The following is a 27,608-nucleotide window of genomic DNA, read 5'->3' on the forward strand; positions in this document are numbered from 1 at the left end:
CATTTATAGGTTTAATATTAAGGTGGCAGAAGGACCTTGGACCTCTACTCAAACACTCCCTCAATGCATGAATACTTTCGTTTATTAAATTGGCACTCTATGATGCTCACTCTCCCGACACAACTGCTGAAGCCAAAGTGGGTGAACAAGTAAATGTGGTGAAGAAAGCTGATGGTGCCCGGCTATCAAAAGAGATAGTGACTGGGGTCTTAAAGGCTTGAAGATAAACAAGCGGCCATCTAGCTCAGAAGCAACAAAGCCCACATGGAAGAACACACCAGCCTGCGTGATCGAGTGGTCCCAAAGGGATCAGTTATCAGGCATCAAAGAACAAAAAACCATCATATCATTGGCTGCACACCTCCATGATAGGATCGCTGAAGACAAATGGGTGCATAAGCAAATGTGGCGAAGAAAGCGCATGGTACCCAACTATCAAAAGAGATAGTGTCTGGGGTCCTAAAGGCTTGAAGGTGAACAAGCAGCCATCTAGCTCAGAAGCAAAAAAGCCCACATGGAAGAAGCACACCAGCCAGTGCGATCACGAGGTGCCCAAGGGACCAGGTATAAGGCATCATGCAAAAAAAAAAAAGAATATATGTATGTGTATATATACATATGTATGTATGTATGTATATATATATATACACCATATTAAATGAAGGGGGAAGTGCAGAGTGGAGACCCAAGGCCCAAGTGTCGGCCAATGGAGATCCCCTCATAGAGGGGTTTAGGAGAGGAGATGGGTCAGTCAGGGTGCGAGGTAGTACCGATGAAGAACACAGCTTTCCCCCAGATCCTGGATGCTTCCTCCCCCCAACTACCATGATCCGAATTCTACTTTGCAGGGCTGGATGGGGCAGAGGTTGTACACTGGTACATATGAGGCCTGGAGGCACAGGGAATCCAGGGTGGATGATACCTTCAGGACCAAGGGTGTGAGGAGCGATGCTGGGAGAGTGGAGGGTGAGTGGGTTCGAAAGGGGGAACTGATTACAGGGATCCACATGTGACCTCCTCCCTGGGAGAGGGACAGCAGAGAAGGGGGGGAAGGGAGACTCTGGATAGGGCAAGATATGAAAAAATAACGATGTATAAATTACCAAGGGCACATGAGGGAGGGGGGAGCGGGGAGGGAGGGGGGAAAAAAGAGGACCTGATGCAAAGGGCTTAAGTGGAGAGCAAATGCTTTGAGAATGATTGGGGCAGGGAATGTATGGATGTGCTTTATACGATTGATGTATGTATATGTATGGATTGTGATAAGAGTTGTATGAGTCCCTAATAAAATGTAAAAAAAGAAAGAAAGAGAAGAAAATGATTAGGGCAAAGAATGTACAGATGTGCTTTATACAATTGATGTTTGTATATGGATGGACTGTGATAAGAGTTGTATGAGCCCCTAATAAAACGTTTATAAAAAATGATCTTCAGCAAAAGTTTACTTACAGGCAATATTAATGATTATTGAGGATATCACACGTGAATTTCTGCATTTCAATTGATCTTGTTCTTTGGAATTAGTAGAAATATGGATCTCTTCTAGTTGATTGCCCAAATTTCTTGACATTGACCACTGAGTGCTTTTGTATTGCATCTATTTATTGAAACATCTCTCTCGGTTTTCTCTTGATTCTTTTCTCTTTTTCTTAATAAGAAAGAGATTTATATAAAGAGTAATCGTCAAAATAACAATAATTTATAAATTATCATGGGTTCATGAGAGAGGGGGAAGTGAGGAGGGAAGGGGGAAATGAGGAGCTGATACCAAGGGCTCAAGTAGAAAGAAAATATTTTGAGAATAATGATGATGACAACATATGTACACATGTGCTTGACACAATGGATGAATACAGGGATGGTGATAAGAGTTGTATGAGCCCCCAATAAAACTGTTTTTTTAAAAAATAGTAATTGGGCATTGAGAAAACATCCCAGCCCAGTCCAGATCAAGTCCATAAGTCTGATATTAGCCCATATATCCGATACCAAGTCCAATACCAATCTATAAAGTCCCGTTCAGACTGATGAAACACATGTAATGATGTGGAATGCAGGAAGAACACAGGCCAGTGGGTGGAAGGTCTTGTGGGTCCAGTGGTGTTTCTGTCAATTCTTGGGCCTTGTTTTTGCAATGTCTTCAGGGAAGCTAGGACTTCTTCCTTTAGCAACATTGTTTTTTTATTACATGCAGTCTTCTGAAATTAGTTCATTGTCAATTTTTTTGGCCACGGTGACTATTCCTGTTCCTCGCCCCTTTTAAAATGTTTCCTGTGTCACTGGACATTTCCCTCATTCTCACCAAATTCACTGTCCTAGAGTCAATTCTGACTTATATCAACCGATAGAACTGTCCCTGTGGGTTTCTGAGACTAATTCTTTACGGGAGGAGTAGATAACTTCATCTTTCTCCAGTGGGGCAGCTGGTGGTCTCAAACTGCTGGACTTGCGGTTAACAGCCTAACACATAACCCACTGCCAGATATTGCAACTTGAGGCTTGCATTATTTTTTTTTCCAGTTCTTTCAGTGAGAGAGAGTATGTTCTTCCCTTTTGGTTTTCTAATTTTAGGTCTTTGCACATTTCATTCTACTACTCTACTTTATCTTCTTAAGCGGCTCTTTGAAATCTTCTGGAAATGGGGAACTGATTACAAGGATCCACATGTGACCTCCTCCCTGGGAGAGGGATGGCAGAGAAGGGGGGGAAGGGAGACTCCGGATAGGGCAAGATATGACAAAATAACGATGTATAAATTACCAAGGGCATCTGAGGGAGGGGGGAGCGGGGAGGGAGGGGGAAAAAATAGAGGACCTGATGCAAAGGGCTTCAGTGGAGAGCAAATGCTTTGAGAATGATTGGGGCAGGGAATGTGCGGATGTGCTGTATACAATTGATGTATGTATATGTATGGATTGTGATAAGAGTTGTATGAGCCCCTAATAAAATGTTTAATAGAAAACTCATTTGTTTCATCATTTTTCCCATCCACTTCATCTGCTCTACTCTAGAGCAAGTTTCAGTCTCTTCTGACATTCATTTTGATCTTTTTTTCTCTGTCTCTTTTTAACGACCTTTGCTTTCTTCATTTACGATGCTCTTGATGTCATCCCACAACTCATCTGGTCTTTAGCCATTAGTGTTCCGTGCACCAAATCTATTTCTGAGATGGTCTCTAAATTCAGGTTTGATGTATTTAAGGTCCTTCTTTGGTTAGCATGGACTAGTTTCCATTTTCTTCAGCTTCAACTTGAACTTGCTTATGAACAACTAATTACTGGTCTAGTCCATAGTCAACCTTGGCCTTGTTCTGACTCATGATATTGAGCTTCTTCACCATCTCTTTCCATAGATGGAGTTGATTTGATTTTCGTGGAGTTGATTTGATTTCTGTGGAGTCTGTCTGGTGAGGTCCGTGTATGTAGTTGCTGCTTCTGTTGTTGGAAACATATTTTCAATGAAGGAGTTGCTAATCTTGAAGAAATTCTGTCATGGGTTCTTCATCATCATTTCTATCACGAAAGCCATCCTTTCCATCTACCAGAAATGATGGGGTTTACTAATGCCAGGAGTGAAAAATTGAACAGAAACAGTGTCACATTCATCATCAAAATGATCATTTTAAGATCGATCCAGAAGCACGCACACGTTTCCTCTAAGAACACGTTTCCTCTAAGAGCACGTTTCCTCTAAGAACTAGAAGCACGTTTCCTCTAAGAACACGTTTCCTCTAAGAACACATTTCCTCTAAGAACTAGTTTCCTCTAAGAACACGTTTCCTCTAAGAGCACGTTTCCTCTAAGAACTAGAAGCATGATTCCTCTAAGAGCACGTTTCCTCTAAGAACTAGAAGCACGTTTCCTCTAAGAGCACGTTTCCTCTAAGAACTAGAAGCACGTTTCCTCTAAGAACTAGAAGCACGTTTCCTCTAAGAACACGTTTCCTCTAAGAACACGTTTCCTCTAAGAGCACGTTTCCTCTAAGAACACGTTTCCTCTAAGAGCACGTTTCCTCTAAGAACTAGAAGCACGTTTCCTCTAAGAACTAGTTTCCTCTAAGAACTAAACACCAGCTCTCTAGAACAGGGGGTATCAATGCGTGAAGTAGTTGGCTTGCCTGCTTTCTTGAGTGTGTCTGGCTTTGAAATGAGGGACAGAAATGAGAATCCCCTTTGAGTAGGCTCCTTTTTGGCTGGTGAGTCTGAGTAAGGGCGGGTGGGGAAGCTACAGCTGTGAACAATGACTGTGGATCAATCATGGTTGTCAAGACGTTCGTTGTAGAAACAGTCACTGTAGAAGAGTGGACTAAGGGGGAGGCCCTGCTGAACTGGACTACAGGGGTCAAACCTAAAGTCCCTAAAGGGTTTTTCTCAGATGAGGCCTTGTGAGGCTCAGAGTAAGGTACATTTTATCTGAGGTCTAGAAAAGTGAAGAGGAGACAAACTTCTAGAACTTGACCTAGCCAGATGAACACCTGCAGGAGACCTAAATAACTGGCACCTGGATAATCTCACCCTTAGTGCTCTTTGTTCTGTTGAGGGACTATTGTGAGTGACAATTGGGTGGCATTTGGGTTCTATGTTGGGTTGCTAACCACAAGGTGAGCTCTTCAAAACCATCAGTTGCTTTGCTAGAGAAAGATGAGGTTTTCGACTCTTGTAAGATTTACCATCACAGAAACCCACAGGGGCAGTTCTACCCTGTCCTGGAGGGTCACTGTGAGTCAGAGTTGACTAGGTGGCAGGGAGTTGGAGTTATAGGCTTTGTAACTTCCACCAAAGATAGGCGGGACTGTGCATTTGAGGTGTTGTGCCTGACCAAAGGAACTGGATAGCTTGCTAATATTGTTAATGAGGTGTATGGCACACTTGGGCAGGGATCATGCAAATAAGATGTGTGGAACTCTAATGAGGGGATTGGTCAGTTTTGCCATCGCACTAAGTTTAAAACGAGCTATACTTGAGGTAGCAAAGAGGCCTGTGACCACCAAGAAGGAGAGATGGGAGGGGAGGAAGCACGTCCTTGGGCCTGGAATCTCTGCACTGAGAAACTCCCTGATCTAGGACACACACAGAGAGATGTAACATGAGATGGGGGGAAAGATGGCAAGAAACAGAGGCAGGGGACCTGGCAGGAGAGAGTGGGGTGGGTTTCCTGACTCACAGAGTGAGAACGCTGAGTGTCTTCAGATAGGAGGCTTGCTGGGGGCAGGGGTGGGATGGGGGACAGGGTGCCTTTGGGCACATGGTGGAGCTGGATTTGCAGGCACCAGCTCAGCTAGAGCTGAACACCTTTAGGCTCAGGTTGACCAAGTGGCCTAGGACACTTATCTCCCCAAAACTCCCAGCCCTGGAGTCATTTCTAACTTTGTAGTAACCCTATAGGACCGACTAACACTGCCCTTTGGGTTTCTGAGACTGTAACTCTTCACAGGAGGAGAAAGCCTCATCTTTCTGCAGTGGAGTGGCTGATGGTTTTGAACTTCTGACCTTGTGGTTAGCAGTTCAACATCAGCAGAGCTAAAAACAACTTTAGCAGGTCAGAGGCTCAGTCAGCTTAAGAGACTTCAGTGGATGAGGACCAGCGAGAGACTTGCCCGCAGGAACTGTGGAGAAAAACTGTATTCTGCGCATTCATGAACCCGTTCCTTCCCTAATAAAGCCCTTAACTGTGAGTATGGCCGGTGAGTTCTGGGTGGTCACTGCAATGATGTAGGGACACAGGGAATGCTGGGGGGTGGGGGGTGCAGTTGGTGTCAGAATTGGTAAAAGGCCAGAGTGGGGAGGCATGTTTGATCTCCATCTCATAGGAATCAGCCTAGGGCAGTTGGTGCAGATAATGGTTCCCTCTTCCCCTTGTGAAATTAGAGGAGGCCAGATTCCACTATGACATTTTAACACAGAATATGGCAAGTAAAAGATAGAAAAAATATCCAAGCAGATGACACAGCTCTCTACATAGAAAATTGCAAAGATTTCACAAGAAAGCGTCTAACCCAAATCCACTGTCGTGGAATCAGTTCCATCTCATAGAGACCCTGTGTAAGATTTCCCAAGCTGTACATCTCTGATCTGAGCAGAAATCCTCATCTTTCTTCCAAGGAGCAGCTCGTGGGTTTGAACTGCTGAACTTCTGATTAGCAGTCCAATGTGTAACCCATTATGCCACCAGGGCATGGTATGCTACTAGAGCCAACAAATTAATTCAGTGAGATTTCTAGGTCCAAGGTTAATAGACGGCGCCCCCCCCCCCGCCCACCAAAAAAACCAACTGAGTTTCTATATATTAAGAATGAGCAATCTGAAAGGGAAATTAAGAAAATAATTCAATTTAAGATACAGTGCCAGGAATACATTTAAATAGGGTGTTAGCTTCATACTAAAAACTATAAATCATCTCTGGAAGAAATTGTTTTAAACCTAAATAATTACACAAACTGTGCTCATGGATTAGAAGATTTAACATCTACCCAAAGTGATCTATAGTGTGGTATATACATAATCTGGTGTCAGCTTGCAATGGTCCTCTAGTCTACCCAGACTAACACATATAGATTCAGAAATCCTTCTAAAATTTCTAACAGTCTTATTCTCATAAAGAACTCAATTATCAAATATATATGGAATTTCAAGGGGTCGTGAATAGTCAGAAAGAACCAAGTAAGAGCACTCTCTCATCCCCATTTCAAAACATACAGTAATCAAAACAGCATGAATGCTGGTGTAATCATAGACACCTAGATATAATAAAAATAGGCACCTAGAATAATACAATAGAATCAAAGAGCTAGCTGTTTGCTATCTTCCCTAGTCCTCTGCAGCCACAAGCATGAAATCAAGCTGTGTAGTCTTAGTGGGTACAGGATTTACCCTGTGTGGGGGCAGCATGATGCCAGGACCCACAGGAAGGCTTTCAATTTCTTATGCACACTTCAAGACAGCATTTCTTTCCAAGAGTTACTTTCAGCATAGAAATTGGACTGTTCTCTATAGAAGGAAGTACAAAAAGGGGGGTGTACAAAAAAATTCAAAAGAACCTGCTGTGTAGTCAATCACGGAGGCCATCACTGGTGCATCTCTTGCTCATACAATGACCAAGAGGAATCAGAAATCTGAGGTTAGAAAGGCCCAGTGAGAACAGGCTGTCAGGGATGCTAAGGAAGCAAAGAAGGCAAAGCAAGCACGAACGCCAAGATAGATAACCCTTCAGAAACAGTAACGGGAGTAATGATTCCAACGGTATAGGATGGGGTGGGGGGGCAGGAAGAGGGAGAAGGGGGAGCTAATAGCCATGATAACGGTATAATCCCACTCGAAGGGAATAACAGAATTGTAATTAAATAGATATCCTGAACCATGAAAGACATGGATGATAATAATTTATAACATATATACCATAACAATAAGGGCTCCTGTGGGGGCTAGAGTGGGGGAGGGAGGGGATAAAGAGGAGCTGATATCAAGGAGTTCAAGAAGAATGAAAATGTTTTGAAACTGATGGTGATCTAATTGAATTATGAACTGTTTCACATCTGTAAGCGCTACTAACAAAATGATTAAAGCAGAAGAGGAAGAAGACAGCGATGGCTCCCACCCAGGCAGCACCTAAGCAAGCGACGGTGAAGCCCTGGAGATTATGTCTGCTCTCTGGTTGGTGGAAAGCACTAAGTTGACTAATAAAGACTTTCAGATAAAGCCACTCCTGTAACTAAAGAAAATCAGAAGAATCGAAAGTCTAGAAATAAACCAATATACCTCTGGATAGCCGATTCTTGACAACACTAATAAATCCATTCAACGGGGAAAAGAAGAGTCTCTTCGATAAATGGTGCTGGGGAAATGATCTACACATGCAAGGGAGTTAAGTTGGAGCCATACTTGAAGCACGTGTGAAAATTAACTCAAAATGGCTCAAAGACGGTGGTGTATGGACTAAAATGATAAGCTAAGTCTTAGACTGTAACTTTCCGTTATGGATTCTGTGACACGGAAAGCACAAGCAACACCAGGCAAGCTAGCAAGTAGACTTTATCAAAATTAAAAATATTTGTGCATCAAAAGGCTTTATCAACCAAGGGAAAGACAACCTACAGAAAGTATTTAGTGACCATAAGGCTTTAAGATCCAGAATGCATAAAGAGTCCTACAACTGCACAACAAAAAGGCAAATAATTCCATTTTTTTATTAATAAATCTTTTTATTGGGGCTCATACAACTCTTATCACAATCCGTACATACATCAATTGAGCAAAGTACCCTTATACATTCGTTGCACTCGTCATTCTCATAATTCACCTTCCACTTGGGTTCCTGGAATCAACTCGGTTTCCCTTTTTTTCCCCTTCCCCTCCCTCCCCGCTCCCCCCTCCCCCTGGTCCCTTAATAGTTTATAAATAATTGTTTTATCTGATCTTACACTACCCGGCATCTCCCCTCACCCACCTTCCCATTGCCCATCTCCCAGAGAGGAGGTTACACATAGATCTCCAAGATTGGTTCTCCCTTTCTACACCCCCTTCCCTCCTGGTGTCGCCACTCCTTCCGCTGGTGTTGAGGAGTTCGTCCGTCCTACATTCTCTGTGTTTCCAGATCCCTACTGCACCGCTGTACATCCTCTGGTATAACCAGGTCCACAAGGTAGAATAGGGGTCATGATAATTGGGAAGGGAGGAAGCGTTCAGGAACTAGAGGAAGGTTCTGAGTTTCATTGTTGCTACACTGAACACTGAGTGACCCATCTCCTCCCCACTACCCCTCTGCAAGGGATGTCCAGCTGTCTACAGATGGGCATGGGTCCCCATCACGCACTCACCCTCATTCATGGTGATGTGATTCCCACCACCACCACCCGCCTTTGTTGTTTGAGACCTGGTCTCCTCTGCCCTTCACGATCACCCATGTTGGTGTGCTGCTTCCATGTGGGTTTTGTTGTTTCTGGGCTAGATGGCCGCTTGTTTGCTTTCAAGCCTTTAAGTCCAAAGACGCTATATCTCTCAGTAGCCGGCACCATCAGCCTTCTTCAACACACTTGCTTATGCACAATAATTCCATTTTTTAAATGACTGAAGAACTTGAAGAGATTTCCCCAAAGAAGATACATAAATGGCCCACAAATGCATGAAAAACGTTTAACATTGTTACTCATTAAACAAAGCTCATCACTATCTAATCAATTCTAAGCCCCCATGTGTTTCTGAGACTCTAAATCTTTACAGGAGTAGAAAGTGTCATCCTTGTCCAGCAGGGCAGCTGTGGGTTTTGAAATACTGATCTTGTGGTTAGTAGTCCAGTTCATAACCCACTATGCCACCAGGGCTCCTCATTAGACACTAGGGAAAAGCAAATCAGAAAACCACACACTCTCAATAGGATGACTATTATCAGGAAGATGGAAAATAAAGCATTAACAAGGAAGTGGTGAAATTGGAACCCTCATCAGTTTCTGGTGGGATTGTAAAATGGTGCAGCTGTTGAGAACAGTAGAGTCATTTCTATAAAAGGTTGAACATAGAACCAGCATAAACCAAAACCAAAGTCGCTGCCTGACTCCTGGCAACCCTAAAGGGCCGGGGAGAAGTGCCCCGGTGGGTTTCCAAGACGGTAATGTTTCATGGGAGTAGAAAGCCCTGTCTTTCTCCTGGGAACAGGTGGTGGTTTCAAACTGCTCGTCTTCCAGTTCACAACCCAGCATATGACCAGGATGACACCAGTGCTCCTTAGAACCACCACAGATACGAGCTCTCGACACACAGAGGCCAGGACAGATCAGCCCCTCAGGAACAGTAGGAGGAGGAGCGAGACCAGACCGACATATAGCCTCCCCGCCAAAGCCCACCAAACAGCAGAGGCATGGGCAAAGGGAGACAGCGGACGGTGTCAGATAGGAAAATAACAATAATTTATCATTTCTTGGGGCTCCACAAGGTGGAGGGTGGGGCATGGAGGGAACAAAGGAGCTAGTTCCAAGGGCTCAAGTACAAAGAAATGTATTGAAAATGATGATGGTAACACATGTACAAATGTGCTTGATACAATGGGTGTATGGATTGTTTTGAGAGCTGTAAAAGCCCCCAATAAAATGATTTGTTAATAAGAATCTTACAAAATACCCTTCTTAAATTGAAAGAAAAAACTGCCATAGGACACAACAATTCCATTCCTAAGTATATAACCAAAATAAAACAGGGATTAAAATAGTGTTCATCAATATTCACTGCAGCACCATTCACAATGGCTAAAAGGTGGAAACAATCCAGTGTGCTCATCAACAGATAAAAGGATAAATAAAAAGTGGCATAAATATATGTATATGAATTTTACTCGTTTAAAGAGAGAAATAAATGAAGCTCTATTTTGTAATAAAACCTGAAAAAAACCCTGAAAAAACTAAATCGGACACTGAGACAAAAATGGTATGTGAAATATTCAGAATAAGCGATACAAAGAGTTTTCATTTATGTGAAATATTCAGAATAAGCGATACAAAGAGTTAAAAACTTATTAGTGGTTACAAGGGATGGCTGGGCTAGTGCTTGAGTAATTGAATTTCTACCGAAGATGATCCACACTGGAAAGGGGCCGTGGTGATGGCTGCATAATTAGTGTCACGACATTGTTCACGTTAGTGTGAGAGAGATGGCAAACGGCCGGTGGTCTACACATCACCACAATCAACAGAACCAGAAGCGCACCTTACCACGAGGAAGTGGGGACTCCTGAAGTAAAAAATGAAGAGTTCTGGGGAGATGGGAGATGGAATGAAATGATCCTTGAGAAGTAACCCTCCGGCAGTGGAGGGAGTAGGAAGCCTAAGGAGGTGTGAAGGATGGGATCAAGGTGTTTTGCATGTTTTCGAAGGAAGATGAGTCCAAAGTATTTAACCACATGGCCAGCCATTTTATTGTGTGTGCATATAATGATACGTGATGTTATCTCATGCTACAGACGTTGATGAGGCCAAAGACATGGCTGCCTACACCTTACAATGAACAGATCTTGTGGCATGGTACATGCTCTGGTCATCTAAAGAGATCCATATGTTGCTGTTGGAAAGAAAAGATGTCAATGTGGAGGCACGAGGCCACCATGGCGGAGTCTCAGGTGAGAATTATCTGGGTGAAGGCTAGTTTGGCAGGTCCAGATCCACTGCTATCAATGTGTGTTACTCTCCACCGTCCTATCTTCCACATTAGGCTCCTGAAAGGGCTTGCTCTGCCTTTTCTGAGTCTCCCAATCAAGGGCTTCCACATGTGATCTTCGCCGTATTGTTCTGCTTCGTCTGAATTTTAAAAGTTTAGGATCTGTTCTGGTCTTGCTTCATCAGTCATGTTCGAATCAATGTGAAGCCCCCATGCTAGCTCTTTCCTTGCCATTCATTTGGAAATCCTCTCCAAAGATAGGCTTCCTTCCCAAAGGGCTAATCTAGCCCTTCCTTGGTTGATCATTCTCTCTGGGTGACTCTCCAAGGGTTAGGCCGTACTGGCCACCATGGCTACATGATAAATAAGGGGAATCACATTTAAATAAATAATCTCACCTAGAAACAAGAGAGGTAGGGCCGTGAGAGAACTGAGGAGTGCTTCCAGAGCAGGTACATCAGTGAACATCACCTTCTCAGAGGGGGTGGCCCTGGCAAGGTCGCCACCACATCCTGGTGTCTGAATCAGTTTACCCAAAACCCACCCAACACTCTGTGAGCTGCATCCCAGATGCCTTTCAGTAAAGCCTGAGCTGCAAACTGAAGCTGGGTGCTTAGAACTGGCATCTGGCCTGGTTTGGGATCAGCTACTGCGACCCAGTCACCTGTTTGGCTTTGCTGTTGAAGAGATTGGGATAACAAGATTTTCTAGCATCATGTTTCCTAGTAATACTCTGATTCATTTAAAAAACAAACAAAAATAAAATCACCTATAAAAATCACAAGAATACAATCTCCTTGAATTAAAAAAGTTATTGTTGTGTTCCCCCTGCACCCCCCCTCCCCCGAGAAATCCAGAAGGCTTCTCATCAGAGCCTCTAGTCATCCCTCCATCCAATGAGGCAGAGAGAAGGTACAGGGACCTCTTGTTTCCAGCTCTGAGTTCAAAATTTCTAGGCCACCTGCCTCCTTCTCAGGTTGGGATTGAACTCTCTACACTTTAGATATTTGTGATAGCCTGTAGCTATCAGACCCAATTCCCTGCCTGGAAGATTTTATGAAATAATCCTGTGAGTATGAAACCCAATGCAGTCCCTTGTTAGTTATTATTATTATTTATTTCCCCTTCCTTTCTCTCTCTGTCTCCCTCAACACTTTTTTTTAAATGTAAAATTTTGGGTTTGAAATCCCAGGTCAGCCTGTCTGCACCCTTTGCCAGAGGGCTGATGAACAGTGGACTGTGTCAGGCTCGCGGAGGTCCCTCGGGGCTAGAGGAACATTGGCTCTTCAGGCGTTTCTTCTCTACTGCCAGGCGCAGAGCCTGAATGAGCTTGTCCTTGTTGTTCAGGATGTTGTACTCGGAGAGCTTTACCAGCTTGTCGAAGGCAGCTTCCGTGTAGGTCAATTCCTTGGTGGCATAGGGGGTCTTGGGACCATAAATATCCACCTGGCCATGCTCCAGCTCTTCGGGGCTTCGTTCCACACCTGGGAGGAAGCAGAGGGACTTGTTATGAATTCTGACTATGTCAGGTTATAATGACCTGAATCGCTCCCAGTGGTGCGCCCTGCCCATACAGACACACACCTGGATGTAAATGCATACACACACGCACACATGTGTGCAAGTCTCCAAGATCCTCAGGTCAGGGGTGTATCTTAGCCCTTTTAGGATGACCCCAAACCAAACCCAGTGTCTGCTACATAGTTAGCTCCCCAAACCAAACACACTGCCATCGAGTGGTTTCCAACCCACAGCGATCCCATAGGATGGGGTAGAACTTCCTAGGTGGGTTTCTGAGACTAACTAATTACAGTAGCAGAAAGCCTCGTCTTTTTCCCTGAGGAGCAGCTGGTGGTTTCGAACAGCTGGCCATGCAGTTAGCAGCCCAATGTTTAACCACTATGCCCTCGGGGCTGCATGCCAGTAAGCGCTGAATGAATAAACGGGTAGGGTATGATTGCCACCACATGAGGGCAGTCTTGACTTGCTTGCTAAATCCAAGGCTAGTTAAGACTGCAACGAAAACATAACAACAAAAAGACCAACAACTCACTGCCATTGAGTAGATTCCAACTCACAGTGACCTTATAGGACAGATGACAAATTTCCTCTTTCTTCCTCCCCCTCTCCCCCAGCGGCAACTGGTGGCTTTGAACTCCTGACCTTACAGTTAGCAAGCAACCCACGATGTACCCCATTTGGCCAGCAGGACTCCAATTAGAACTACGGCAATTATTAAAGCGAATACAGGCTAGCAGGAGACAGGTTCATGGAAGACTTCTCTCGTCTAAAGACCAGCACTCTCATTCCAAGGCCAGTGGGTGCTGGGTCCCCAAGGGGAGGTGGCTTACCTGGGGCCTTGTACTTCTGGAAGGTGTCGCTGATGAGCGGGAAGAAAATCACGATGGGGGCCTCGGTTTCCTCAGCGTTCTCCATCAGGTAGCACTCCTTCAGGTTGTCTTCTTCGCCCTGCAGGGTGTATCTCGGGAAGGGGATGTTCTGCACACTGCAGTACTCGCAGGTCTGCTTCATGGGCTGCAGGATCACAAGAGGACGTTATGTGGGTGTCAGGTGGGGAGGCAAGAAACAGAGTTCTTAGAACCATCTTCCTGATTCCCCCAGGTAACAACTCAATAGCCAGCCAGTTTGGGTCACCTGGGATATTTTTAGAAGAAAGCCAGCTCAGGACAAAGGGCCCGGGGTAGTAGATTGGCACAAGACTGACGGCAAGCGTTTTCCCCAAAGAAAGGGACACAAGTCCATCTCCATACTGTTTCACCGAAACACAAACTTGGGTGATATGGACAGCAGGCTGGGAGAGTGGCCAGGGCTGGGCCGGGTACAGCTCTGGCTGGCTCTCCCCGCGGGACATGGGTGGGCGGGGTCACAAGGCTCGAAAAGGACATGGAAGGAGCATCTTTATAGGTTGCACTGGGCGGAGAGGGTCAGAAGTCCCTTCATTCTGTCCCGATTCCACTGCTCTGCCTGTCGTACCTGCCGCCAGCCACTTCCCTTCCCTGTGCCGGCTTCAGGACAGATGGAAGGGTCAAACGGTGGGGAGGGTGCCAGGTTATTGCCACAGACAGGGTCAGGCCATTATCCTGGTCCTTTGATGATACCCTCCCCTCTCCTGGGCTTCAGGAAAGAACTATTCCAAGCTGGACCCAAGTATAGTCCTCCCCTGTGCCCGCGTCCCCCCTACCCCATAAAGGAATAGGACTTCTAAAATACAAATAAATTAAAAGCCCTGGTACTGGTTCGTTCATTTAACGCCAATGAGGCGGGCGTTCCCTGGGCATATGGGCATGATCACCTTAACAATAGGGCAGTGCACGCTCGGGGAGTGGTAGAAAGCTTGCGAAATGACGGGATTTATCAAAGTTATTTTAAACCTCCCTACCGCACTCTACCCTCCCACCCCCAGCCCCTCTTTCCCAGTTTTTTGTTTGTTTGTTTTTGGGGTGGGGGGAGAATTGTTAAACATAGCAAAAGCTCAAGTCTGAGAATAAAATTGGAATTTGCTGATTGGGTTTGTGGAAACCCCAAGCTGGCCACCCCTGTGAAATCTGACTGGTATGATCTCATGCCAGGTTCTGGGGTGCAGCCGTGGAATCCGTGCCTACACACGCACGAACACGCACGTGCTCCTGTCTCCCAAGCCCGGGTCTCCCTGGGCTCTGGCTTTGCCGCACTCGCCTTGGTCTGCGAGCCTGCGCAGTAATTGAGGTGGATGATGAGATCGGCCTTCCTCTCTGGCCGCAGGAGGGGCGGGTAGCTGGAGTTGACAAAGAACGCAGTGTCCAGCAGGCACAAGTGGTTCACGGACTCTGTCAGCTGGTTTGGGAAGCCATCGAGCACCGTGTCTGCAAGTCAAGCGTTCTGGTGACCAACATGCGGCAGGCCTACTGCACGCCCCAGAGCAGGACTCGCTGAGAGTGGGTGGAGCGCCCTGCTTGGTGCCCCTTTGCCTCAGTGGGGCCTCTGTGCCTTTCCCTCTTAGCTAGGATGCCTCAGGGAGAGAGGCCCAGAGCCCCGAGTGTGAGTGAGTCTTGGCTGGAATATGCATAGACAACCCACCCTGGCCAGCCACAGAGTTTTTAGGGTCAGTGAGCAGCCTACAGATTAATGCAAACCTGGGGTCCACATGGCTGCCCCAGAAGGCAAGGACAAGATCACCATGCTAGGCTCAAGTAGCCATTTGCAAGCTCTGGTCAATCAAATCTCACCACAGGTGGAAAGTTGGCTTGAGAGCCTTCGGGAGGCAGGGAGCAGGCAGAGTGGCAGTGGTGAGACCAGTCGAAGGCCTGGCTCTGCTACTTAGCGCTCGAAGGGCCTTGAGCCCAGGTCATTTCTGCTCAAGTATAGCATGCAGCCTGGGAATTAAATATCCACACCAATCCCTGATGCCAGGCCCACGTCCACTTCAAGTGCCGCCAAGCTTGGAATACCTGACCCAAGCAAGGACGTGGGGGAGATTTCGTCCTGCCGCTGCGGCGTCCTCAACCTCCATAGCCCCCTCCCTGCAGGAGCAGCCCCGGCCAGGTTACCCTTCCACTTGGAGAACTGGCCGTTTTGGAGGTAGTCAGTGTGCAGCTGCAGGCCCCGCAGGAAGTTGTGGAATTCCGACACAAAGGAGCGGTAGGTGAGGACTTCCCGGAAAGTTTTGGACAGCCACGACCCTGGGACCACCACCGTGGTCTCCAGCATGTTGGCATCACATTTGGGGATCTCAGGCAGCAGGGGCTCATCTTCTGCAAGGGGAAAAAAGGGATGAAGAGCTGGTCACAAGGCAAAGCTTTGGTTGGCTGGCCTGGGGGAGGGGCAGGGTGATGGCTCTGTTGTGAGCAGAGCGCACTCCTCTCCAGACCAGGGCCATGACTCAGGAGAACCCAAGAGACTCACAGAGGATGGGGCCAGGGTGGCAGAGAGGGGTGGCCATAGTTAAGGACAGGTCCCAGGGAAGACGGGCATCTAGACAGACACCTTCCCCTGCTCATTGAGTCCCACCTCTTTAACTCTCCCAGGTTCCCTGCCAGCACTGTCACTTCTAACTCACATGGGCTCCACACTTCCCCCATTAGACAAGAGCCAGCCCCACCAGCTTGCTGCTTAGCCCTGGCCCCTTCATCTATAGCCACTCCCGTCCAAGCAAGTCAGACATCTAACTCGACTTGTCTTTCCACCTCTGTGGGTCACAAGGTCTAGGATGAAACACATGGTAGGTTGGACTGGGTTCAGCTCATGATCCCCCCTCTCCCCTGCCACCCAACCATGAAGGGCAGCCAGTGGGTCGGTCACCCACCGATATCATGCACTCTGTCCCTCGTCCACCTGTGGAAGAACTCCTCTGAGGTATGGGACAGATTCCAGGCATCCAGCAGGTTCAAGGAGAAGATGCTGCTCCACAAACCTAGGAAGCATGTTCAGGGTGAGCAGCGCAGAGACTGGGCTTGTCTAAAAGCCCCAAGCCCCGCTCTCCCACAGATTCTGCCTTGGTCTTGATGTCTTGTGGTGCCACGAATTGCTTAACATGGCCCTTCTAGCCAGTCTTTGTGACCCTCCCACAATGTCTGAGTGGGCTCAGGTAAATAAGGGGTCTGGACTCTTGTGATGGTTGGGGGTAGAAGTCAACTTTTCCGGGCTATAATAATTCGTAGTATTACGTTATTGTTCTCCATTTAGTGATGTGATGTAGTTATCCTTCATCATGTATGTTATATAAAACCTGACTTCCTTTGGGTTAATGAGGCAGGATGACTTTATGCTAATCAGGGTTAGGTGATGCTTGTTGTGTAAATGAAGCAGGATTCCAGAGGCATGCCTCAAGCTTGCCTTCACCCCACTCACCATCCTTGCTACTTCTCATCACACCTTTTCTCTTACAAGGACTGAAGGAGAAGAAAGTGAGAGGAGGAAACTGACTACTACCAAGACAGAAGCAAGTGGAGTGTGTCTTTGGATCTGGGATCCCTATGCTGAAAACCTCCTAGCCCAGGGAAGGAGGGAGGGAGGGAGGGAGGGAGGGAGGGAGAGAGAGAGAGAGAGAGAGAGAGAGAGAGAGAGAGAGAGAAGTGGTGAAGAGCAGAGAAACAGTGGCAGCAGAACCAGGAGACTGGCAGGAGATGTCATGGTAGGCACCCCACCCCCTGCCCTGTCCACAGGGTGAGAGAGCTGGTGGAGGGAGCAGGGGCTTCCAGGCACTTGGTGAAGCCAGGTGTGGACACATTGAACAAGAGCGAGCTGAGAACCTGCAGGGAGGAAGCTTCCTGACCCAGGGTGTGGCACCTCTGGGCACCTGCGGGAAGAGCTTTCTAACAATTCCCAAGCAGGGCAAAGGCCAGGCTGAGTGGTTGAGGTGCTTCAGAGGCCAGAGAGAGCCATGCTCATGGGCACAGCTGAGAAGAGGCTGTCCCGACTGAGAAACTGTATCCAGTTTCATTCCAGACCCTGAGTTGTAACCTGTTACTTCCCCAATAAACCCCATCTTTGTGAGTGTGTTCTGACGTCTGTGTACCTTTTACAATGAATTATCCAAGCCAGCTGGGAAGTAGAGAGCCCTGTGTGACATCGCCCCTCCCCCCCCTCATGGAATTAGGGACAGTCAGATGCATCCGCCACGCCATTTTTATATTCCCCTTCAAGGGGAGCAGCTAGCTCAGAGAGATCGCAGAGAACCCCACTTCCCTCTCCCCAAGGAGCAGGTTGGCATCAGCTCGGCACAGGTGACTGCCGACCCTGGCCCTCCACACTTCTCAGTGCTGGGAGAGCCTTCGACGCTGTGGAGGGCACAGCCCCAGCAGGGATGTCATGTGAACTTCAAGTGCAAGGGCAGACTCCACCGTTTGCACAAGCACATGACAAACATTCCACCAGTCAGCAGTCTCTCCTTTCATGACTGTAAGATGTGACACTTTAGGGGTAATAACACTCATATGAGAGCCTTCACATATATTGACCCATTGGATCTTCTAGAAAATGAAATTTGCTCTTGAATTCAATTTACAGATGAGACAACTGAGGCTCTGTGAGATTAGGCTGAGGTTAAGCCAACCTGACACAGCTAATCAATCAAGATCCAGTGCCTGAGCTAGAGCTCTCTGAACCACATGCTCGGTGAGTGGAGGGAGAGGTGTGAGCTAGGGGCTTCCTGTGGGTGGAAGGGGGTCCAGGGAGGGTTGCTGCTGCTGTGTGTTGCCATCTTGGTGCTGACTCCGAGCGAGCCGACAGAACAGGACAGAAGTGCCCTCTAAGCTTTGTGGAGCAGATCGCCAGGCCTGTTCTCCCATTGTGCCCACTGCTGACCTCACAGTTCATGGGGAAGCGCTCCATCATTGTGCCACCAGGGCTCCTAAGACAGAGGCATGGAGTTGGAGAGCAACGAATTCAAGTAAAGGCACAGCTATGGTGGAGGCCCTGAAGACGAGCCTCCTTTTCTCAAGGATGTCCTTTGGAGAGACATAGTTCCCGCCCCACAGTCAGGCCCTGCACTCAGGGGAGCTGAGGATCAGGGATGGTGGGGCAAGGTGCAGGCGCTTCCCCAGGGGTTCTTCCCTCACCCCGTGGTCCTCTTCAGCCCCTTGGATCTCAGGGGCTGGATGGATACCAGGAGGTAGGTACACTCTGCCTGCACCAGAAGCTCTTAGAGTGAGCGTGGCAGAAGCTTCCATCTCAGCCTATTATCCAGTTCTTTTTTTTAATTTAATCAATTTATTGGGGGACTCTTATGACAATCCATAATTCAATTGTATTAAGCACACTTGCACATATGTTGCCATCAACCTTTCTAAAATATTTTCTTTCTACTTAAGCCCTTGGTATCAGCTCTTGTTTTTTCCCCTCCCCTCCCCTTCCACCCCTGGGAATCCTTGATCAATTATATATTGCTGTTGTTATTGCATGTCTTACACTGTACATTGTCTCCCTTCACCCACATTTCTGCTATTTGTCCCCTTCTGTTACCCAGAGTTCTGACTAGACTCGGGCTCATCACTGGAGAATCTCCCCAGGTCCCTAAGGACTTGGGGGTCCCTGAGATGTCCTTCTGGTCCCAAAGGGCTGCAGGAAGGTTGGGACAGTCTTAGAAGCCTGTCGGAGCTGGACTGGGAACCTTCTCCCAGAATGAATTGATGCTGGTATGCACTAACAGGGTCTATGCCCAAGGGCCATGTCCAACCCAGCAAGGGACAAGTGTGCCTCCCTGCTAGCTAGCTCTCTAGTGCAAAGGCAGTGCCTGTGCAGGGTGGGGGTGGGGGTGGGTGCCCGGGAGTCCCCCAGCCAGCAGTCACCTAGCATGTAGCACATCCGTGACTCGGGTATCCTTCTCATAAGCCGCCCCATGAAGAACTCGGAGCCAAAGAGCTCGGTGGGGATGAAGGCGCCGTACTTCTGCAGGCCCACCTCGTAGGGGGAGAACTCGCACCACTCTGCACACCAAGAACGGGGGTCAGGGAGTCAGATCCATCTGGGTGCCACCCCGGGGACAGCTGCCCTCCCTCCTGCTGCCTTGGAGAGCCCGGAGGGGTCGGCGCAGCCCCCACCCAGGGCCCAGGAAGCACCCGCTGCTTTGCAATCTGCATGGCTGGTCTACTCCTCCATGCCCGGTGAGTGGGCGCCCAGGGGCCGGAGGCAGGCAGCTCTCTCCAGTCGTCTGTCCCTTTGGGCAGCTTGAGAAACACTTAGGACCCTTTCCCTTCACAGTGGTTAGTTTATCCTGCCTGACACATGGCGGGGAGGGGGATAGAGGGAGAGGGGGGGAGCGTCCACCCCGGAAGCCCATGGGCCCTGCCCCATGTGGCAGGGCAGCTGAACCCATCATGGGTGGGCACAGTTGCTGCTGGTGTGGAGGTGGGCGAAGGCAAAGAGGGGCAAGGAGACAGGGAGGTGCTGTGTGCCTTTGCTTTGCCTGGTGAGAAGACACCCCCCCCACACACACAAAGTCACGAGGCTCCAGTGTTACCTCTGAAATCCTGGTTGCTTACATCATCCTTGACATTGATGGTGAGGTAGATGGGCATGGGGTTCTGGCCCCGGCACAGAGCAGCTCGCTGCTCTGACAGTTTGCAGTCATTTCTCTGTGGGGAGAGAACCTGGTTCAGGAGAAGCAGCAGGCAATCAGCATGGGGCAATCAGCAGGCAATCAACTCAGGATCCGGAAACAATCTAGACCCCACATGCCAACCATGTCACTCACTCTGAGGCTGGGTAAACCCTGGCTGCCTGGATTCACACTTAAAATGCACCCATAGAATGAATGGGTGGGGCCAGCCACCAACCCAGACACATAGCCTCGGTCCCTAGCTGTGGATTCTGCCCCTCAGAGTCCCAGGGTTGTTCGTGAGGGTCTGTGCGGCAGAAGATAAAGGGGCTGGTCATAGTGAGAGAGGACCCCACGGCCCCTCAGCATGCCAAGATCTGCCACCCGCTCAAACCAGATCTGCCCAACTTATGTCTGTGGGCAGGTTGAGCTCCCTGGTGAACCATAGGAAAAGTGTCTTTCTTTGGCTCACAAAAGGCTGGGAACCAGAGCATGAGATGGCAGCTGAGGTCCCCCAGAGCGTCCGCTCTGTATAAGCAGAATGGGCAGCCCAGCCACTCAGCCTGGGCCCCAGGCCACCCCCAGATGAAGCAGCCAGCATAGAGGAGGCCAAAGTGAGGTCTCAGAGGCCCAAGCTCTGACCCCGGGGCTCTACAGCAGCTCGCTGGGTGACCCCCATAGTAACCCACAGGTACAAAGCCAAGAGCCCCGTGTAGGGTGGTAAACTGAGAGGGGGCTGAACCACTCTTGGGCAGATGGGGTGCCTATAATAGCTGGCTCACAGGCTCGAGGAAGAGGCTAGTCCACACTCCCTGCCTGGAATCCTGCAAGAGAGAGGCAGCTGCCTAGGCCAGAGAGGAAGAGCAGAGCCCTGTTGGGGTCATACTTGGACCTCGCTTGGTGTGACAGCGTCCAGACTTCCTCAGTCTCCTCACTTTTTCTCACAGGTGTCTCCTCTAGAGGATGTTTAAAGCCACCTGGGCCCCTGCCTCTCAGGGGACATGTTTCCTCCTTAAAGAATGGCCTATATCACCCCCAACACCAGGACCCTCATCCTGCTCTAAAGCAGTGGTTCTCCACCTATGGGTCGCAACCTCTTTGGGGGTCAGACGACCCTTTCACAGGGGTCGCCTGAGGCCATTGGAAAACACATATTTCCAATGGTCTTAGGAACCGAGACACCGCTCCTCTATCGTCTCCAGGTGGGTCCGCACACATGCAGATACGCCCACCTACGTTGAGAGTACCCAGCGTGAAGACTGTTACCCAGGCTACACCATGCTTCCAGACAAAATTTCATTTATTTGTCATTAGAAATAAATAGTTCACAATGTATAATTGCATACTGTTTTGTGGTTCATCACTGTGCTTTCATTATGTTCAATTTGTAACAATGAAAATACATCCCGCATATCAGCTATTTAATATTATGATTCATAATAGTAGCAAAATTACAGTTATGAAGTAGCAACAACAATAATTTTATGGTCAGAGGTCACCACCACATGAGGAACTGTATTAAAAGTCATGGCATTAGGAAGGTTGAGAACCACTGCTGTAAAAGGTGCACGGGAAGACAATCCCATCTACTGCCTTCATCAGGTACTGGGACACCTCACACTTCCGATAGCCTGGAGATTCATCTTCAGAGGGGACCTGAATCCCTTCTGTTGAAGTTCAACTCCAAATCTTCAGGATGGAGTTGAGCACCTTACCTTGTCCCCTAGACAGGCCTCAATCAGCAGGCCCCAAAAGTCGGTGAAGGTGACCTTGTAGCCTTCCTGGCTGCGCTTGTGGAGTTCCTCCTTGTGTTTAAAGAGCTGATCTGGGAACAGAGCCGGCAGCTTGTCCTTGACCACATGCCTCCGGGCCTTGAAGATGGCCGACTCCAGGTTCTTGGAGGACCAGTCTGGGTCTTGGTACAAGGTTGCCATGGTCCTAGACATAGACAGGCACAGCTGATAGGGCTGACCCAGCCCTGGCCAAGTCAACCCTGGGCGCTTGCGGGAGAGATGGTGGGCAGTTGGTGGAGGGCCTAGCCTTCCAGGAGAGGAGCTGGGAAGAAAAAGGGACTGAAGAGGAGATCTGAAGGGTGAGGCGTCAACATCATCACTCAGTACTGCAAGTGCTACAATTTCCCAAGAGCCTGCTGTACATAGCACATTGGTGAAGAGGCAGCATTCTGGACCCACGTCTTCCCAGGTTCAAAACCAGGCTCAGCCACTCACTAGATATCTGATCTTAGGCAAGACACTTGATCTCTCTTTGCCTCAGTTTACACATCTGTGGAAGCGGGAGAATTACAGTAATATACTTACCTTACAGCATTCTTGTGAAGGTTAAATGAGCTAACGTAAAGTAATTCTAAATCATAATTCCTGGTGCCAAATCCTCAGTTCTTTTCCATACTAATTCCCATAAGTATGGATGCTAGCTAAAGATTTATTTCTCCTCCTCCTCTTCCTTCACTTCAGGAGCCCTGGTAACACTGTGGTTTAAAGAATTGGGATGCTAACTCTAAGGTTGGCAGTTCAAACCCACCATCGCTCTTTGGGAAAAAGATGAGGCTTGTCCTATCCTGTAAGGATCTACAGTCTCAGAAACCCTATATAAGGTCATTGTGAATCCGGATCGACTCCATAGCAGTGGGCTCGCTTCCTTCTTGACTTGTATGTCTCTGACAGGAAAGACAGGAAACAAAGATGGAGGACCCACAGCCCTGGTCCTTTGGCTCTGTCTGTCTGCCCCGATGCCGGTGTTTGCCGCCCCCCTTATATCAGGGCAGAAAAAGGGTCTTTCTCATTCAGCGCTTGTGCCCAATTACTCCCCACCCACCCACCACCAATTGTCAAGCCAGGGTATTTTCAGTTGCCCTCTATGCAAGTGAAAGTTGGACATTGAATGAGGAAGACTTAGGAAGATTTCATGCACTTGAATGAATGCTGCTGGTGAAGAATGTGGGAAGGTCCCCGGGCTGGCCGAAGAACAAACAAATCGGACTTGGGAGAAGTACAGTCAGAATGCTCCTGAGAGGCAAGGATGGCGAGACTTTGTCTCACGTACTTGGGCCATGTTTTCAGGAGGGACCAGGCCCTGGAGAAGGACACCATGCTTGGTGACATAGAGAGGCTGTGACAAAGAGGAGGGCCCTCAACGAGGTGACCTGACACAAGTGGCTGCCACCAGGGGCTCAAACATCACAACATTTGTGAGGGTGGCAGTGTTTCCTTCCATTGTGCATGGATGGGGTCGAGAGTTGGAACCGATCTGATGGCACCTAACAACAACAATGGCAGCAGCAGCAACCTCCTCTTTGTGGCCACAATTCTGTCTGAGCAGTGGCCTCTTTCTTCCCAGGACTCATTTCTGGTTGGTGATGGTATTGGTTGCATAGTTAAGAGATTAGTGAAGAAAAACTCCCTGGTGAGGCTCACTTTGCTACTTGTATACTTTAAAAAGCCTTCCTAAACTATTAAAGACAGTTGCTTCTACAAGAATACTACCCAGGTCAGGGGACCCTTGCTCTCCACCTTCACCCAGGCCGGCCAGCCCCACATCTCTTCCCATCTCCTGCCTGGTCCTGCAGTACACAGGCCAGAAGGATGCAGATGCCCTCTGACCCCGATGGAGGCAGGTCACTCCCTAACCTATTACCCATCCACAGACATCTGCTTACTGTGGAGGCTGAGCACAGGGAGCCTGGAGTTGAATAGTGCAAAGACCTTCCCACTTCTGGGCTGAGTGACTCTGGGCAAGCTATTTTGCGTCTCTGTTTCCTGTGCTGCAAGATCAGCGGCTTCTTTACAGGGTGGCTGCGAGGAAGAATGATCAGCCATAGAAATCAGTCAGGACAGGACTTCTCAGCGTTAATGCTTAAGAACCATCAGCCATTCCTTCTGGGCCACCCGGGCAGAAGCTTCCAGGCCCCTAGCAGGTGGGCGTGGGATATCAGGAGCCCTTGGGTTCCCTAGGGTGAGCTCCCATCCACTTACCCAGGAGGAGTGACACACGAGGTGGGGTCAGATATGGGACTCGCAGGCCCTTTAGCCATGGACAGGATAATTCTCAGCCACAGCTGAGGGGCCCTGAGGGGCTCAAGGGTTCCGTGACCTTCAACCAGGGCTGCGTTATGATTTCGGTGGGTCTCGGCAGGTCAGAGGAAGAGTGCCAGGAAAGGATGTGTTGGGGGGGGGATGGGGGGATTCTGGCATGTGGGCAGCCAGAGTGGCCACTGAGTGAAGTTTTGCATGGCCCTAAGAGTGGGTGGCTGCTGCAGGTCCACTCAGTAGGCTATCACGCTCCTGGGTTTCTGCCACTGTCCTGGGAATAGTCATGGTCACTATGTATCGTGTATCCGACTAGCTCTGGTAATAACCCCTTTGAGGTCAGTGCTATTGTCAGCTCCATTCTACAGATGCCGGAATGGAGCCTCAGAGCAGGAAGCTGCCCACCCAAGGTTACATGGCCATCAGTGGCAGGTAGTTCGGGCGGACTCACTCTCAGAGTGTGTGTGTGTGTGTGTGTGTGTGTGTGTGTGTGTGTGTGTGTGTGTGTGTGTGTCGGGGAGGGGGCACAGTTTCAGCAGACACCCCAGCTTGCCCGTTTGCTGCTTGCCCTGAGCTCTACCTGAAGGCGGCTTCTGACTCCTTACCAGGTGGCCCCTGACAGGCCAGTGATGTAACTGGAGCAGTTGAGGAGGTTCAGCTTCTGCAGACCCAGCAGATGGCCGTACATGGAGGTCATGGACCTTGTCCCTCCGCCCGTGGCCATGATGGCTATCAGGGGGACCTGGAGGCACACAGAGGCAGGCTGTTGGCGAGGCTTCCTGAGGCTTTGGGGTGGGTGGTGGGGAGAGACTTGGACTGACAAGCAGCAGTCGGAGGAATGGTGACCACAGAGAATGGGCATGTGAGACTGAGACTGACCTTCCCTCCAGCTTTGCTGGGCTCCTGCTGCATCTAGGCGTGGTTCAAAGGGCAGCATTTGGGTTAGTAGCTGAGCACTTAGGTACTGTACCACCAAGGTGCCCTATCTCTATCTATCTATCGATCGATCAATCCATCTATCTATCCATCCATCCATCTATCTTTCTATCTATCATCTTTCTGTCTATCATCCATCTATCATCTTTCTGTCTTTATACACACACACACGTGCGCACATGCGTGCACACACACGGATCCCAGGTGGCACAGTGAGGCTCTAAACCAACGGCCGCTCTTTGGGAGAAAGGCAGAGTTTTACAGGGCTTTCTCCTCCCAAAGGGTTACAGCCTTGGAAATCCATACTGCCATTTCTCTCCTCTCCTATGGAGTCGCTGTGAGTCGGCATGGGCTAAATGGCAGTGAGAACACACACACACATATCATGTATATATATGAGGGGGGCTATGAAATTTGTGGGAAAATGGAATGAAGAGATAATGGATTTTTCCCCAACATTTTTGAAGTCCACTTGTGCATATAAAGATTTGTGCATGTGTGCATATGTGCACGTGTATTCAAAAAGTCAAAGAATAGTCATCCAGAGGCTAACAATCGCTACCTCTTGGGAGTGGAGTGAAAGGGATGCATCTTCCTTTTTCTTTATAGTTTCTATATTTTTAACGAAATGCTTGCAATAAGCAGAAAAGCAAAGGAGTCATTTGCCGATCGTGTGCACGTAGAGATAAAGGATTCCCCTAGAAGGGAAGGAACCAGGAGGATGCAATTGAATCACCAGCCCCCTGGACTTTCCGCAGGACAGGCAGTGGCGAGGCCCCCGCTGGGCGGCTGGCAGGAGGGGCTGTGGGCAGGACAAGCTCTGTGCGCCCACCTCGTCTGGCTGTAGGTCCTCCTCCAGCTGCAGCACCTGCTTCAGCGCCTCGGCGACCACCAATCTCCGCTTCTCCAGGAACTCCAGCTCAGCCTGGCACAGACTGTAGCCCAGCCGCACATCCAGCACCTCGGGGCTGTGGGGAGAAGAGATGCTGCGGACCACTCCTGTGGGTGCCCGCTCCCTGAAAAGGCCTGGCTGCGAGGTGTGTTGAAGACCGGTTCTGCCATGTACCACCCTGTGACCTGGGGCCTGTGCATGCTAATCTGGAACATAGGGCTAACCATGCTTAATTCCCAGCATTGTCTTTCGTATTGAATCAGCTAGCAAAAGGAGAGTCAACAATCACAGCGCTCTCCATTCTACTTTGGCAACGGGGGTGGGGTAGGGGTGGGGGTCTTAAAAGCGATTAGGGCAGAGGTTCTCAACCTTGGGGTCGCGACCCCTTTGGGGGGCTGATTAACTCTTTCACAGAGGTCGCCAGATTCATAACAGTAGCAAAATGACAGCTATGAAGTAGCAATGAAAATAATTTTATGGTTGGGGGGTCACCACAGTGTGAACTGTATTAAAGGATTGTGGCATTTAGGAAGGTTGAGAACCCTGGGTTAGGGTCTTAAAGCTCAGGATTGGCTGTCTAAGGTACAAATATTGTTCTCTCCCTGACTGGAGGAAAGAAGCGTATAGGAAATGAAAGACATATGGAGACAATTAGTCCAATGGATGAATGGACTGAACTTGACCCTGAGACTAAAAGAAGTAGATGGTGCCCCGCTACCACTACCACCTGCTCTGAAATGGATTGTCTTACAAGATCCTGGATTGAGTTGGAGAAACATGTGGAAGAAAACTCAAAATCATTAAAGATCCCAGGCTTACTGTTGGATAGAGTCTGGTAGAACCCTGAAGACTATAGCCCTTAGTCACCATTCAGGTGTGGAAATAAATTTACCCCCAGAGCTCAATTTTCAGTCGCATAATAGACAGCTCAAGAAGGAGAACATTAACACTGGGGAAATAGGCACACCGTAGACTAACCCACCATTTAAGATCAAAAGAGTCACATTTGCCTGGGACAAAACGCAGAGACCTAAGAAAGGAGGAGGAACAGAGACAGGAAGCCTAGAGATGAAGCGGGACACCTGATCTTACATCGAGGGGTTTGCAGTGACCGAGACGAAGAAAACTGTACAAATTTGCTGACGGTCTGCTCTGCCAATCTTACCCCAATGAAATGTCTTGTAAAAAGTCCACAGAGTTTATCCAGCACCCTGTAAGTAGATATTCAACAAAAAGAGGCATTTATATCAGGGTCTCATTGGACCGACGGCCTCCTCAACAAGATCTGGAACATTCCGCGAGTTTTCCCTCGCATCCTCGGAAGTCCAGTGGCTACAAGGCAAGAGTCCTGGACATTTTCTGACCCAAGCCTTGGCTCATTAAAAGGTCACATCTCCTTGAAAGTGGTCCTGGGAGCGCCTCCTATCATAGAACTGCAGACAAAAATAGAGGCCTCTCACTGTTTGTTTGGCTTCAATAAGGAATGCATAAAACAACCAGAATCATAACATTCGCTGACATTCGCTGAGCATCCCACTGGCCAACCCATAATTGAGTACTTTC

The 27,608-nt window shown here is 48.5% G+C and overlaps 1 protein-coding gene across 1 annotated transcript in view; it reads right to left on the bottom strand.

Moving 5' to 3' along the window:
- Positions 1-12,379: 12,379 nt before the first annotated feature.
- The window catches only part of PLA2G4E (phospholipase A2 group IVE), a 47,937-nt gene continuing 32,708 nt past the window's right edge, over positions 12,380-27,608 (bottom strand). Inside the window, exons 11-20 of the mRNA XM_075532293.1 lie at positions 25,986-26,121; positions 24,823-24,959; positions 21,887-22,109; positions 20,094-20,208; positions 19,423-19,560; positions 16,440-16,547; positions 15,685-15,888; positions 14,834-15,000; positions 13,489-13,672; positions 12,380-12,621 (exon numbers count right to left, since the gene is read on the bottom strand). Of these exons, the coding sequence (XP_075388408.1) occupies positions 12,380-12,621; positions 13,489-13,672; positions 14,834-15,000; positions 15,685-15,888; positions 16,440-16,547; positions 19,423-19,560; positions 20,094-20,208; positions 21,887-22,109; positions 24,823-24,959; positions 25,986-26,121 (1,654 nt within the window). The remainder of the gene's footprint in view (positions 12,622-13,488; positions 13,673-14,833; positions 15,001-15,684; positions 15,889-16,439; positions 16,548-19,422; positions 19,561-20,093; positions 20,209-21,886; positions 22,110-24,822; positions 24,960-25,985; positions 26,122-27,608) is intronic.

This window comes from Tenrec ecaudatus, chromosome 14, assembly GCF_050624435.1.
Source record: "Tenrec ecaudatus isolate mTenEca1 chromosome 14, mTenEca1.hap1, whole genome shotgun sequence".
NCBI classification, from domain to species: Eukaryota; Metazoa; Chordata; class Mammalia; order Afrosoricida; family Tenrecidae; genus Tenrec; species Tenrec ecaudatus.